The following is a 14,567-nucleotide window of genomic DNA, read 5'->3' as shown; positions in this document are numbered from 1 at the left end:
TGTATCGGCAAAGCGTTAGTCCTTAAGTGATTTCCCCTTGATTTGCTTTTCTCCCTACTTACTGTAAGTTTTCTCTGCCTTCCCTGAGAAGATAGATGCTTTCTCCACTGTACACACTCTGATCCGTCATATGCAACACTCTCCCCCCCCCCCAACCTGCTGCAATCTCAAGTGCTGATTTATGGGAAATGAAGAGCAGAGAGAACTGTAAAGGTATATGTATACGTTGAGTATTTGGATGCAGTCATTTCTGCACCATTTCTGAACCTCTTGGCGGAAAAAATACAATTACAAGGATTTTTGGACCCCAGTGAACCCTATAGAGATAGATAGATAGAGATAGACAGGCAAAGACCTATAATTGGACAAACTCCCCCCATATAATAAAATTGCTATGGAGCTTATTGGACAGATTTCTTTAAATTATTAAATGAATGAATGAAAAAGAATGACATGGGGTCCCCCTTACTTTTTGTAACCAGCAAAGGTAAAGCAGACAGCTGATATTGTCAGGCTGGAAAGGTCCCTGGTTATTGGGCCCTTCCCAGCCTAGAAATACCAATACACAGCCGCCACAGAAGTGGCCATTACATGAGATGCTCCAATTCTGGCACTTCGCCTTTCTCTTCCCGATTATCCTGGTGCTTTGGCAATTGGGATAATGGTGCTTGGCGTTGGCAGCTGTGAATTGTCCAAAAACACAGCTGGCATCAAGCCCTGGGGTTAGTAATGGTGCGGTGTTTATCAGACACCCCCCTTTTGAAATAAGCAAGTAAAAAAGAAAAAACACACAAAAATATTTAGTTAAATAAACATTCCCTCACACTTTCCTTGGTTTACCATAAAAAAAAAAGAGCCACCTAATCAGGATCAATGTAGTTCTATTCGTACATGAAAAACTGACGTGTGAATGAGTCCGAAGTCCAAACGGAGAAGTATATATATATATATATATATATATATATATATATATATATATATATATATATATATACTGTATATATACTGTATATATATATGTGTGTGTAATTCTGTACAATGTATAATTGTACAATTTTTTGTGTAAAAACATTAAATGTACTTTTCAACAACTCTAGATTGCTATTTAACGGAACTTTATTGTGGTCAGAACTGTTGGGGGCCATATAAATATTTGTATGTTGTTATACAGAATAAGAGTGCGGGCTGCATAAAAACGCCACTGTGAAAAGTCCTATTCATGCTCCTCTATGAAAGGTCCCAGCGTCTCGGTGGCGCTCTTTCCACACCTATCTCCCAGTCCTGATTGAATGTTGCCTCTGTGACCAATGTACTTTGAGTGCATAGAGTGGTGATTCTCACTTGCCTGATTTCAAAGGCTAAAAATAATGCTTCCCGTCCACAAACAAGGGACATGTTGTGTGCAACATGAACAGATATTACTGGTTACAAGTGAAGCTCAGATCTTGGTGCTGGAATAAAACATGGACCTAAAAATTGCCTCCCTGACATCCGGAAACTGTGCCGCGTGACGTGAAGCGCATATTCCGGGAGCACCTTTATTTAAAAATTTTTTTACGGGCATTTGTCATTTCTTGACTTCGGCAGATTCTGTAAAGGGGTAACTTAGACTGCAGAACTTGCATTGTTGTGTTAACCTCCTGCTTGAGTGGATTACAATTTGTGCATATTCTTGAAGTTCCTCTCTGCCACATAGTCCGACTCATGAACTGTACACCCCGTGGTCCCTGATGAATGTACTGCCTGCTAATTAATGCCTTATGTTGCAATGATCCATATCATCCAAACCTACAGTTTGCCAGGACCATTTGTAAAGCTGGTACAGAAGTGGAATTCCTAGCTTGTAGGAAACCTTGACTCTCTATAGTACGGTGCATTAAGCTTTCATCACTTGGCTGCATTATTCATGCTGTCCTGATTTCCTGCAGATAGGTTAGGAGCTGGTTTGCATTCTTATTTCTGCCAATAAGGATGTAATTATAAAGAATCAGGAGGAAAGATGAGTCACCTTGACATTCTCCAGCTCAGGCGAGTAATCGAGACTCTTCGTCTTTTGACCTTTTCTGTGTAGCTTATTGTACCACATATGACATGCAGAAAGTGATGGCGGAATGAATAGAACTTGCATCAATGGTTGCTATGGTGAGAAGGAAGCTGCAAGTGTTTGCTAATATGATAACACACTCATTTTTCCAGAGCTTGCGCAGATATAAATGAATCACATTTCGTTAGCATTTTTCTGCTTTGTTTTTTTTCATTTATTTTTTCTATGATATAATTCTGAATGTGTTGTAGTATGAGTAATATAAGAGATAAAGAAGGCACAAAAATACAGTGCATAACTGTATTTTTGTGCCTTCTTTATCTCTTATATTACTCATACTACAACACATTCAGTGCTAAAATCTTGCTGGAAAACTATTGGTCCTTTTTTTCTGTGTTTTTTTTTTTTGCGATAGTTCATAACTTATTGATGAACAAACATTCTTTTATTGTAAAACTGTATTTTATTTATTATCCAATTGCCAAAGCTCAAGCAGTGCCTTGGATCTAGTTTAAAACCTAATTGAATGTTCACACAAAATGATTATTACATGCAGATGTAGCATGGAAGAGAAATCCACTTAAAATCCACCTCTTGTTGACTTCAATGGAAAATCTGTATTAATGTTTAAACAATTCACTTTTCTTTTTAATGCAAATTTTAAGACCATGTTATATGGACATGACAGATCACCTATTTAATCAGATTCTGTAGTAAAAAGATGGTGATTTCACATGTAAATTATTAAATTATTGCACATTCAATTAGACTAGTCAACAGTTAGGTGCAGAAATATTTGGACAGTAACACAAGTTTTGGCATTTTAGTTGGTTACCAAAACATATTCAAGATAAAGTTATAAAATCAATATGGCCTTAGAGTGCAAATTCTCATCTTTAATTCATTTACATCCTAATTGGAGTAATGGTTTAGGAATTACAACTCTTTAATATGTAGTTGCCTCTTTTTCAAGGGACCAAAAGCTATTTAATGAACTGCATGGGCTATTCACTCGTTAATCCATAATCAATTAAGCAGGGAAAAGGTCTCGTGCTGAATCCAGGTGTGGCATTTGCATTTCGAAGCTATTGCTGTGAACACACAACATGCGGTCAAAGGAGCTCTCAATGGAAGAGAAACAGACTATCATTAGTCTGAAAAAAGGAAACCCATCAAAGAGAGCAGTTGCCAAATCAACAGTTTGGTACATTCTAAAAAAAATAAATAAAAGTGCACTGATAAGCTTGGGAATTCAAAAAGGCTTGGACATCAGCAGAAGACAACAGTGGTTGATGATTGCAGGATCATTTCATTTGATAGCGAGGATAATTTTCAGTTTGTTACTTTTCCTTTCGGCTGGGCCGCAGTGCCCATGGTTTTTACAAGGGTCATTACTCCAGTTATGGCACTGCTGCGGACCAGAGGGATTGTCATGATTCCTTACCTGGATAACATTTTCATCAAGGCTCCTTCTTACTCAACAAAATAAACTTTGAGCCTATAGGTGGTCTAGGACACCTTGGTAAGCTTCGGTGACTTTATAAACAGGGCAAAGGCCTCTCTGATTCCGGCATGGTGGTTAAGTTTTCTGATGATAATATTCGACACAGTCCAGGCAAGAGTCTTGCTCCCAGAGGAGAAAATATCCGCTGCTCAGTTCAGTATCCAGATGATGCGACCAATGAAGAGCCCCCTGAGCTTCTGTATGAGATTCCTGGGCAGAAGGGTGGCGGCTTTCTAAGTTGTTCCATTTGCGCAGTTTCATTCAAGACCTCTGCAGAACCCCCTTCTGTTGTTTAGATTGGTCAGTGCATTCTGTGGATTGGCTTATATCTTATCCTATATCTGTTAGTCTCTTGGATGGTGGCTAGCATCAGCTCTATTATATCAGTCGTTCTTTCCACCTTACTCAGTGGCTGGTACTGGCAACAGAAGCCAGTCTCCTCAGATGTGGAGCAGTCTTCCATCATTTCTCTGTGTATGGCTAATGGGAGGGGGGATTCTCCCTATCAACGCATTTAAACTCAGAGCTGTCCTCTTTTTACTTCTTCATTGGCAGTACCTGCTCTCCGGTTTACTCGTACACATTCAGTCTCACAATGCCGCTGCGGTGACACATATCAACCATCAGATCGGAACTCTGAGTCGATCATCCATAGCAGAGGTCTCAAGGATTTTTGAGTGGGAGGAAGAAAGAGTACTATTGATCCGTGATTCATATCCCAGGAGTGGACAACTGACCCATGGATTTTCTGAGCTGCAAGGGGTTATCCACAGAAGAGTGGTCACTTCATCCAGAGTACTTCAAATAGATTGACATCTGAAGTGCCCTACCAGAAACCAATCTAATGGCATTCAGGCTAAACTGCAAGAGGTATTCAGGTTTGTGGCCAGATTTTGAGATCTACTGGCGGTCGTGATCAACGTATTCACAATCCCAATGGTCTTTCTTCACTCTCCCATACCTGTTCCCACCTCTGTCCTTGCTACTGAGACTTCTGAAGAAGATCAGGCCAGAGAGGATTCCCTTCATGTTCGTTGTTCCAGATTGGCTTCAAAGATCCTGAAATGCAGACATGATGAACCTTCTGACAGATATTACATGGGCTCTCTGAAACATCCAGATCTTCTTTTCCCACGGTCTGCTCTTCCATCAGAATTCCGAACGACCAGTTTAACAGTGTGGCTGTTGAAGGCACGATTTTGAAGGCTTCAGGGCTGTCTGATCTAGTTATCCAGACTATTTTTAGGGCACGAAAGCCCTTCTTGTTGCATGTCTACCATTGTACTTGGAGGGTCTACTTTTGTTGCAGTAAGTCCAGCGACATTGCTCCAATATCTTTTTTTCTTGACGGTGCTTCATCCCTTTTTGCAGTAAGGTCTGGATACGGGACTGCTTAGCTTCCTAACGGGTCTGGTGTCTACCATGACTATTCTATTTAAAAGATCTGACTTCTAATGTGAAGGTTAAACTCTCTCCAGGGGGTGGTACATGCTAGACTATCATTTTGGACATTCTTGATACTTTGACTTGCAATCTTGTTTTGTAGGAGCTTCAGGGCTCACCCTTTGAGCCAGTTAAAGACATCTCGCCATTCCATCTCTTGTAAAGTGGATTTTCTTATAGCTGTTGTCTCCATTTGTTGGGTTTTCTGGCTGGCTGCCCTCTCATGTTGTATTTCTTACATCATCCTGTTCAAGGTGATGTCTCGGCCTGTTCCGTCTTTTCTTCCATAAGTGGTCTCTGGTTTCCACCTACCTTAGCAAGGATGTTGTCTTACTTTCCTTCTGCCCTCCTCCCTCTCATCCTATGGAGTGACCTTTACACAAGCTGAACATCATTAGAGCCGTGCAGCCCTACTTTTCAGCCACCGCTCCATTCAGACCTTCAGATACCTTTTTTTGCCATCTCAGAAGGCCAGCACAAAGGCCTGGCCGCCTCTAAGGCAAACATTGCTTGCTGGATTTAGTTGGCCATTATTGAAGCATACAGGGTGAAGTCTAGACCCCCCCACCCCCCTTCAGTGTTAGGGCAGACTCTATGCAGGTTTTGGGGGTCTCCTGGGCTGTCCGTTACCAGACATTTTTTTGCCGCTATGCAAGGCAGCTATTTGGTCATCAGTTCATACCTTTTCTAAGTTTTACAGGGTCTTTACCTTTGCCAGATACAATTCTTGGCAGGAAGGCGCTGCCGGTAGCAGTTGCTCAGGCAACAGCCTAAGCAAAAGGGAATACTTCTGAGGTAACAGTATATTTGTAATCCCCACTCTAGGCACAGCTTTAGGAAGTTCCTTGATTGCAGTGAACCCCAATGAAGAGACTGATAAATGAGGATTTTAGGTACTAGCTGTAAAATCATTCTCGTAGTCTTCATGGGAGACACAGCATCCACACTTAGTTGCCCTTTGAACTTGCATTTAAGATTGATATATTTTTTCTCTTGGGGTAGTTATTCTATTTATTTAATTTCTTCATGCATTAGTTTCTTTTCTTTTTTTTCTCCCTGAGTAGGCCTGGTGTTGACAGGCAAAGTATAGTCTGCTGGGGAGGACCCAACTTTTTTTTATTAAGATGCTTTGTTAGTGTCAGCCTCCAAGTGGGACAGACCTATTGTTCCAGTGTCCCCCAATAAATACTATGAGAAAGAGATTTTAAGGAGAGTGCTAAATTTCTTCATTTCTCATCTTAGTGTTAATTCTTTTGTAAAAATTTTGCTCAACCACTTGACCTTATTCTTTCTAGTTTATGGCTGTCAGGACAGAACACCTTACACTGGATTATGTTTAAAGGGGTTTATCAGGGACCATATGTAGGCTGCAGATATCATGTGCTGTAGGCATGATGTAATTGCTGCAGCCCTGTCAACAAAGACGGCAGTGGCAGAACGGCAGCACTGGGAAGGAAAATGTTAAGTAAAACTTTTTGTCCCTGTGAAATACAATTTAGGGCCTTGATTTACTTGATTTTTAATTTTTTTTATATATATATATATTTTTTAAAAGACCCTCGTTACTTTTGGGGCTTATTGTATTTGTTGATGTTTATTGCAACAAATTCATTAAAATTGCACTCACAATTCATGAACAAAGTCACAAAAAAGGAGATTTAGCTTGTTGTGCACAAAATCACTCTTGGGTGTTACTGGAGTGGAGTTGCACCAAATTTTGTGACTTTTTGAAAGCACAAATAGAATAATGAATTGGGAGCAAACACACAAAACTAGACAAAATACACGCACAAAGGCGATGATGAATTGGTGTCCAAGTCTTTTGAAAACCTTCTGTGTAAGGAAAAAAGAACTGTTGAGGCATCAATAAATTCAATGTTCAGCACTGCTTAAAAAAATCTGAAATACATAGTACTGTTTAATAGTTTGAGGATGTGTTGGTGTATAATGTGTAGATCATATGTCGCACTATGGTCTATATTGATTAGAAGTTGTCCACTACTTTATCATTGATGATCTATCCTTAGGATAGATCATCAATGTCTGATTGGTTGGGGTCTGACACCAGACATCCCGGCCGATTAGTTGTTCTCGGTGTCGGCAGCTGCTGCTGGACAGAAATGCAAAATAGTGGAGCTGCTCCGTCTTCTGAAAGTGGCAACACTAGGGTACTGCAAATCTGCCTCCTATTCAATGGGAGGCCAATGTATAGTACCCAGCCGGTGCAACACTATCAGAAGACTGAGCAACTCCACAAGTGAGCATTTCTGGCCTGCGGCTGCCGACACCTAGAACATCTGATCGGTGGGGTGTCTGACCCCGACCGATCAGACATTGGTGACCTATCCTAAGGATAGGTGATCAGTGATAAAGCAGTGGACAACCTCCTTAAGTTATGCCCTGGTATTTATAAAAAGCTTAACGTGGACAGTCTGGCTGCCTTTCTTCCAGCTCTGGACTTTTTTTTATGAGATTCGATTTGAAGAGCTGCTTCTATTTAAATGTGATTGATTTGGGAAGGTGAACACTGATGACCATGACACTTTCAGAAAGTGGTAAAATACTGTTTCTTGGTTTGCATGGTGCGAAAAGATGGAAGGAATCAGGTCTGAAGAGGACAAGCAGATTCTGGATGAAGATGTGAAATATCGGATTGCTTTTATAGTTGTGTACACTATCTATCTGTCTGAACTTTAATGAAGCATAATACTGATCATTTACATTTGTAAGGATAGTCATGTTTTTCAGTGAGGGAGTGTATATCTGGCCAGATAATTTAATGTCTTCCATAATCTTATGTTAATATATCAGAAAGTAACTAGATCTGAAATTGACAGTATGGTTTAATTCTTTTTTTTTTTTCTCCTTTTTTTAGTTGAGCAAGTTCCTGTGGAACCATACAACATCCCTTTGTCGCTGGCTGAGGTGGTTCAGGAAGGAAGCGATGTTACTTTATTATCTTGGGGTACTCAGGTTAGTATACCACGCTAACTTGACAATTTTGAGACCCGCCATAGAACTGAATGAAGAGAGCGCACATTCGTGGCCACCCCTATTTCTGCCAGCATTTGTGGAATGTACAAGTTCTGTTCAACATTTTTAGCATATCCTATCAATATTTTTTGAAAGTCTCTGGTGGGACAACCCCTGTAACATTGTTATATGGATACTATAACATATATGACTTGAATATAAAGTTACCGTACATATTTCTTACTTGTCTTATAGAGCTTAAAATTTTGAACAGCCCCAAAGACTAAAATGGTTACATGTTCTATCCGTGAAAAACGTGCATGAATCATGGATATCTGAATGAGGCCAATCGCTGACTATTTACCGTATTAATTAGCTGCTGTAAGTTGTTACCAGTAGCTTCCCTGATTGATGATGGCTTCCAGGTAGCAACAAATTTTTTATTTTTTGTTGCACAAAATAAAAATAAACCAATAATAAACCAGTAATGAAGACTTGCTTCCAAGATGGATTTTACGTTGGCTATATAGCAAAGTGGACCTCTAGTTTCATGCCCCCGTTGTGTTTCAGAGCAGCAGAAAGGGGGCTTACAGAAGAACAGCTTCTTTTTAGAATGTAATACTACACAGAGCCCACTCAAATGAATGCGTTGAGCCTTCTAGAATATTAACTTTCCTTAGCAGAGTGTTTCTGCTTTGACTCATAAAGGGGGGATTCTGCTGAGACTATCCAACTCTGTGAAGTCCATATTTCCAGGCTCGGACTGGCCCACAGGGGAACAGGTGAATTTACCGGTGGGCCCTCCCCCCTATTCACCATATGAGGAGCTCAATACACTTGATTCCCTATGCATAGATAAAGGGAGCATCTCTTCAGTCAATCATAATGCACAGTTTGATTGTATAGAAGCAGATGTAAATTTGTGAACGAGGATAATGTAATATGTGCATGTAGATGAACAGTGGGCTCCAGAGTCAAATAAATGTATGTCTGTTAGAGGAAATTAAGAGTTCCTAAATTAAGATACTGTAAAAGAAAACAAAAAAAAACTCCCAGTAATATTTAGATGCTTATTTCTTTTACAGTTGGTTATATAAAATAGTGCTCATGAGCTAAAATATGAATAATTATTTCACTGGATATGAAAATGTCAAACTATGATATGTGTGTCCCTGTAATGAACAAAATTGGATGCCTGTTACCTTCCGCCTCTCTGGATTTAATTTACCTCCGGTAGGATTTTGGCACTTGTTAACCTTTTCATTTTTATGTGATGACTTGTTTTTGCTGACATGTAGCCGAATGTTCTTTTTAGGTTCATGTTCTACGTGAAGTTGCATCTATGGCCCAAGAAAAACTTGGCTTATCCTGTGAAGTGATCGACTTAAGAACTATTTTGCCATGGGATATTGAAACAGTCTGTAAGGTAAGCAATGTGGCATCATGAGAATATCGGAGCATTCGGGTACTTGGAAATCGGCAGGAAGTATTTAATATGTCTTAAAAGAAAAATGGCATTTAAAATTTAAAACTGGAAAGGGCTAGATTTTGACACTAATACAATGAGAAGTCTTTGTATTTTTAAGCTCAATTGCACATGAAACAATGGATTTCTTTACTCACACTGTTCATTTAGGTTGGTTATTTATGAGGTCAATGAACCACCTAATGATTAGTAAAGTTATAACAAAAGCAGCCTGGTTCTGATGATAGATAGCATCATGGCTGAATTATAGTGAAGCAAAAGCATCAGTTACACAGGTTCCTCCACCCCAAAATACCCTCAAATTATTCACAAACATTCAAAGCAACAAAACGAGTTTGAAAAGGTTTTAAGTGTATTATATGCTTCAAAACTCTATCACCTACCTACAGGGTAACTTGCTGATCTCTGGGGGTATCACCATTGAGACCTCTATGGAGCCTGAGAACATGGATATGAAATGCTCCATTGTAATAAATCAGAATTTTCTGCTATGACTCCGTTCCAACTGGGCCTTTCAAAGCCCCATCCTTTGTATCAGAGTGAGTCTCCAGCAATCAGCAAGTTATTACCTAACCTATCGTTAACACTTTAAGGCCATGTTACTCCTTTAATGTAACCATTAAGTTGCCATATAGTCTGATTATGCTTGTCAGCACATTCCTTGTTGATAGATTGCATTATGCTTCCGACAATTATAATTGTTAGGCCTGCATAAACAATGTGAACAGTAGGCAATCAATAGTTGATCACTGCCATGTTTACCTGGCTCAGTGATCGGAAGCAAGCGCTCTTACAAATAATTGTTCAAGTAGTTATCGGCCCACAGAAAAGAGCATGTTAAAATTCTACAGCACAGAGGCTGATTTGTCGTGTTTGTCAAGATTGTGTGAGGGGAGCAGTTCTTAGAACACAATTTCGCTAACCTTACAGTGTTACGGGTAGCATGAAAATATGCAAAATATTCTACGAGCTTCTTCTTCGCTAAAAGCTGTTTTCTTTACTCGAAAATACAGCAGTACCAGACATAAGTGATTTAAAACCTGCTCCTATGAAACCTATGTTTTTTGTAACTCTTGGATGTTTTGATTCTCTTTGTGGAAGTCCACATGGTGTAAGGGGTCTTACTGGAAGTGTCAAATTCATTGTAGAGCCTTGAGCAATGACTAGGGATTTGAGCCAAACAGAAGACACACCCATCTGTAAACATCCATCAGTGTTTTGGAGAGATTGAAGATAGCTTTATTTCACTCATCAAAAACCATTCTTTTTACTTTCTTTGACATGTCTCAGGCGAAGTAATTGTATAGTAACTATTATATTGTACCTTGTAGTGCAATACCATAAAACACTGTACAAGAAAGACCTCTACTCTACACATTATACACTCCACCAATATATCTTTTTAATAAATTTACACATGTCTAGGAACAAGCAACAGGACTGTGATAGTGTCACGATATGTAACAACCCAACAGGGGTCGGTCAGCGGATGGCACGGTACACACACGACGGGATGGAAATGGGGAAAGAAAGGCCCTACTGATAGGGAAATGAGGGATGGACACCTCCTGCTTAAACCTGAGCCTTTCCCTACACTCCCCTAATGCCCTAGGTGGGTCCTTCCACCCGCCGCCGTCAGGAACCTCTTCCCTCGCTGTCACCTCACACTGCACTGGCTAGTGCACTGGCCCTCAAGGATGCTTGCCTAACCACTGCAGATGGAACAACACAAACTCCACGAAACCAGCTGATTCACCACTGCAGCCACCAAGCGCCTTACTCCAGGCTTTGTCAACATAGATTGCTCTATCACAGACAGTCAGTTGATGCATCGGGTGACAATTTAAAGGATGGTGGGAGTGGTCACAACCCACATCAGCTGACCTAGCCACTCTGCGGTTGCAGCAGGTTTCCAGCAAGGGAAACTGACATTAACGCCCGCTGGTCCTGAATAGTGATGAGCGAGTATGCTCATTCCTTAAGTTTCTCCAAGCATGCTAGTGTGGTCTCCCGAGTATTTCGGCGTGCTCGGAGATTTAGTTTGTGTCGACACAGCTGCTTGATTTGTGGCTGCTAGACAGCTTTAATATATGTATTCAAGGTGTCTAGCAACCGCAAATCATGCAGCTGCGCCGACATAAACTAAATCTCCAAGCACGCCAAAATACTCCAAGACAACCCGAGCATGCTTGAAGAAACTCGAGTAAAGAGCATACTCGCTCATCACTAGTCCTGAAAGGAAAAAAGCTACATTTAAAACATAGTGGAACCAGAGCTGCCACAAATCCAAAAATGGATTGTGACAGATGGTATGGAGAGTAGGAAAATGTCAGGGGACAGCCGGATCATCATACAAATATTCACCTACTATTACCAAGTTGTCAGGAACCAGCCAGGGGATCTCGCAGAGATCCCACCGCTGTCTTTTTGCCTTCAATCGTCAGGACAATTACGCAATTGACTGACAATTGATGGATGAGGCAGTGGCTGGTTTCGCTAATAGACAGGTTATTGTGTGCTTCCCAGAAAATTTATAGTATTTACCTGTCCAATTACAATGCAAGGCATTTACATATATACTACTGTATGGTCACTATCAAGCTCCGCAATAACCCAAGAAAAACTAACACCACCAGTCGTTTTTACAGGCCATTTGGACACCCATGTCTGGTAATGTATGGCCTTATGAGGCTTCAGGGATGCAGTTTATAGCGCAAGAGAAACGAAGCTATTATATTTTATATATTTAATCCGAAAAGTAAGTAATGTTTATAAAAACATACAAAAGTGGACCAACAATACAGTATATACAATCACATAAAATAAAAAGGGATAACGAAAGAAAAGTACTAGACCTGATGTCATGGAAATGTTGCTGATCTTAGTGTAGGGAAGCTCTCCTTTGAAAACTGTACAGAGCGAACTGTGTCTTCCTGGACTGACAAGGATTATAATTCTGAATCTATATTTATTAACCCCTTCATGACCTTGGGATTTTCCGTTTTTTCGTGCTCGTTTTTCGCTCCCCTCCTTCCCAGAGCCATAACTTTTTTATTTTTCCGTCAATATGGCCATGTGAGGGCTTATTTTTTTGCGGGACGAGTTGTACTTTTGAACGACATCATTGGTTTTACCATGACGTGTACTAGAAAATGGCAAAAAAATTCCAAGTGCGGTGAAATTGCAAAAAAAAGTGGAATCCCATGCGTGTTTTTTGCTTGGCTTTTTTGCTAGGTTCACTAAATGCTAAAACTGAGCTGACATTATGATTCTCCAGGTCATTATAAGTTCATAGACACCAAATATGTCTAGGTTATTTTTTATCTAAGTGGTGAAAAAAAAATTCCAAACTTTGCTAAAAAAAAAAATTGCGCCATTTTCCGATACCCGGAGTGTCTCCATTTTTCGTGATCTGGGGTCGGGTGAGGGCTTATTTTTTGCGTGCCAAGCTGATGTTTTTAGTGATACCATTTTGGTGCAGATACGTTCTTTTGATCGCCCGTTATTGCATTTTAATGCAATGTCGTGGCAACCAAAAAATCGTAATATTGGCGTTTAAAGTTTTTTTTCTCGCTACGCTGTTTAACGATCAGGTTAATCGTTTTTTTACTTGGTAGATCAGGTGATTTTGAACGTGGCGATACCAAATATGTGTATGTTTGATTTTATTTTTATTGTTTTATTTTGAATGGGGCGAAAGGGGGGTGATTTAAACTTTTATATTTTTTCTATTTATTTCATATTTTTTTATACATTTTTTTTTAACTTTTGCCATGCTTCAATAGCCTCCATGGGAGGCTAGAAGCTGGCATAGCCTGATCGGCTCTGCTACATAGCAGCGATCATCAGATCACTCCCATGTAGCTTAATTACAGGCTTGCTATGAGCGCCGACCACAGGGTGGTGCTCACAGCAAGCCGGCATCAGCAACCATAGAGGTCTCAAGGAGACCTCTGGTTGCTATACCGACGCATCGCTGACCCCCGATCATGTAACGGGGTCGGCGATGAGCGCATTTCCGGCTGTGCGGCCGGAAATGGTAGTTAAATGCCGCTGTCAGCGTTTGACAGCGGCATTTAACTAGTTAATAGCGGCAGGTGGATCGCGATTCCACTCGCCGCTATTGCCCGCACATGTCAGCTGTTCAAAACAGCTGACATGTCGCGGCTTTGATGTGGGCTCACCGCCGGAGCCCACATCAAAGCAGGGGATCTGACCTCGGACGTACTATCCCATCCGAGGTCAGAAAGGGGTTAAATAAAAGTCGCTCCCTCATACCTCCCCTTGGTGAACTTACATGGGGGCTGGTCAATGTGATGTGGCTAGGTCCCAAAATGTTATGAGATCCCCAATTTTCAGGATACCTGTTAACCTGGATGTGTCAGGCTGGAGATATTAATGCCATAATTTCCACATGATTTTAGTTTTCCATTGATAGGAAACATGGCACACTGTATACACAGTCATCCATCTGTCCGATATTAATTCAGGGTTGATCGCAGGCATCACCGCAATGTAATTACGTGCATTCCGTTTGGCCCAGGCTCATGGTGCTGACAGTTTCTCCCATAACTATAGGACCTATACCTGTCACATAAAAAACAATATTCATACCTGGAATTCGATGCCAGAATGTCTGATATAATTCCTTTTGAATACCAGAAGAGTTTTCCCAGGATGTTTAAATTTGGCCTCAGGTGTACACTGGATTCAGACATTACCTGTTCTCCAGCAGATAACCCACTTTAATGACCTATTCACAGCTGGAGGTCATAACAAGAGTCATGTGGAATGTTGAGTGCTAGCTCTTTTTTTCCCTTCAGGTTTTGATGAAGACATGCTTCATTCTTCAATTATGAGGGTGTCACACCCCATCGTAAGAGATGGCTTTATGGATTTTGATCCCATTTTACCATTATATCTATGACAGAGACGCTAATGGTTATCACTGTCTCATAGCTTCATTTATGGCTAGCCACCACAGGCAAAGAGGAGGAAGGAGCAGGGAATCAGTCTTGTTTATCAGCATAACTGCCTGTTGCAGTCTTGGTCATTTGAGAGGGCCACACATTTCCTAGAAAGCTACAAAGAGTCTTTAAAATGGTTATAAGTTGCCA

The 14,567-nt window shown here is 40.6% G+C and overlaps 1 protein-coding gene across 1 annotated transcript in view; it reads left to right on the top strand.

The window, feature by feature from the left end:
• The window catches only part of BCKDHB (branched chain keto acid dehydrogenase E1 subunit beta), a 301,882-nt gene that overhangs the window by 160,821 nt on the left and 126,494 nt on the right, over positions 1-14,567 (top strand). Inside the window, exons 7-8 of the mRNA XM_077289825.1 lie at positions 7,867-7,964; positions 9,280-9,390. Coding sequence (XP_077145940.1) covers positions 7,867-7,964; positions 9,280-9,390 — 209 coding nt within the window. The remainder of the gene's footprint in view (positions 1-7,866; positions 7,965-9,279; positions 9,391-14,567) is intronic.

This window comes from Ranitomeya variabilis, chromosome 2 (genome assembly GCF_051348905.1).
Source record: "Ranitomeya variabilis isolate aRanVar5 chromosome 2, aRanVar5.hap1, whole genome shotgun sequence".
NCBI lineage: Eukaryota > Metazoa > Chordata > Amphibia > Anura > Dendrobatidae > Ranitomeya > Ranitomeya variabilis.
Note: the sequence above shows the minus strand (reverse complement) of the source record. Positions and strands in the feature narration are given on the sequence as shown.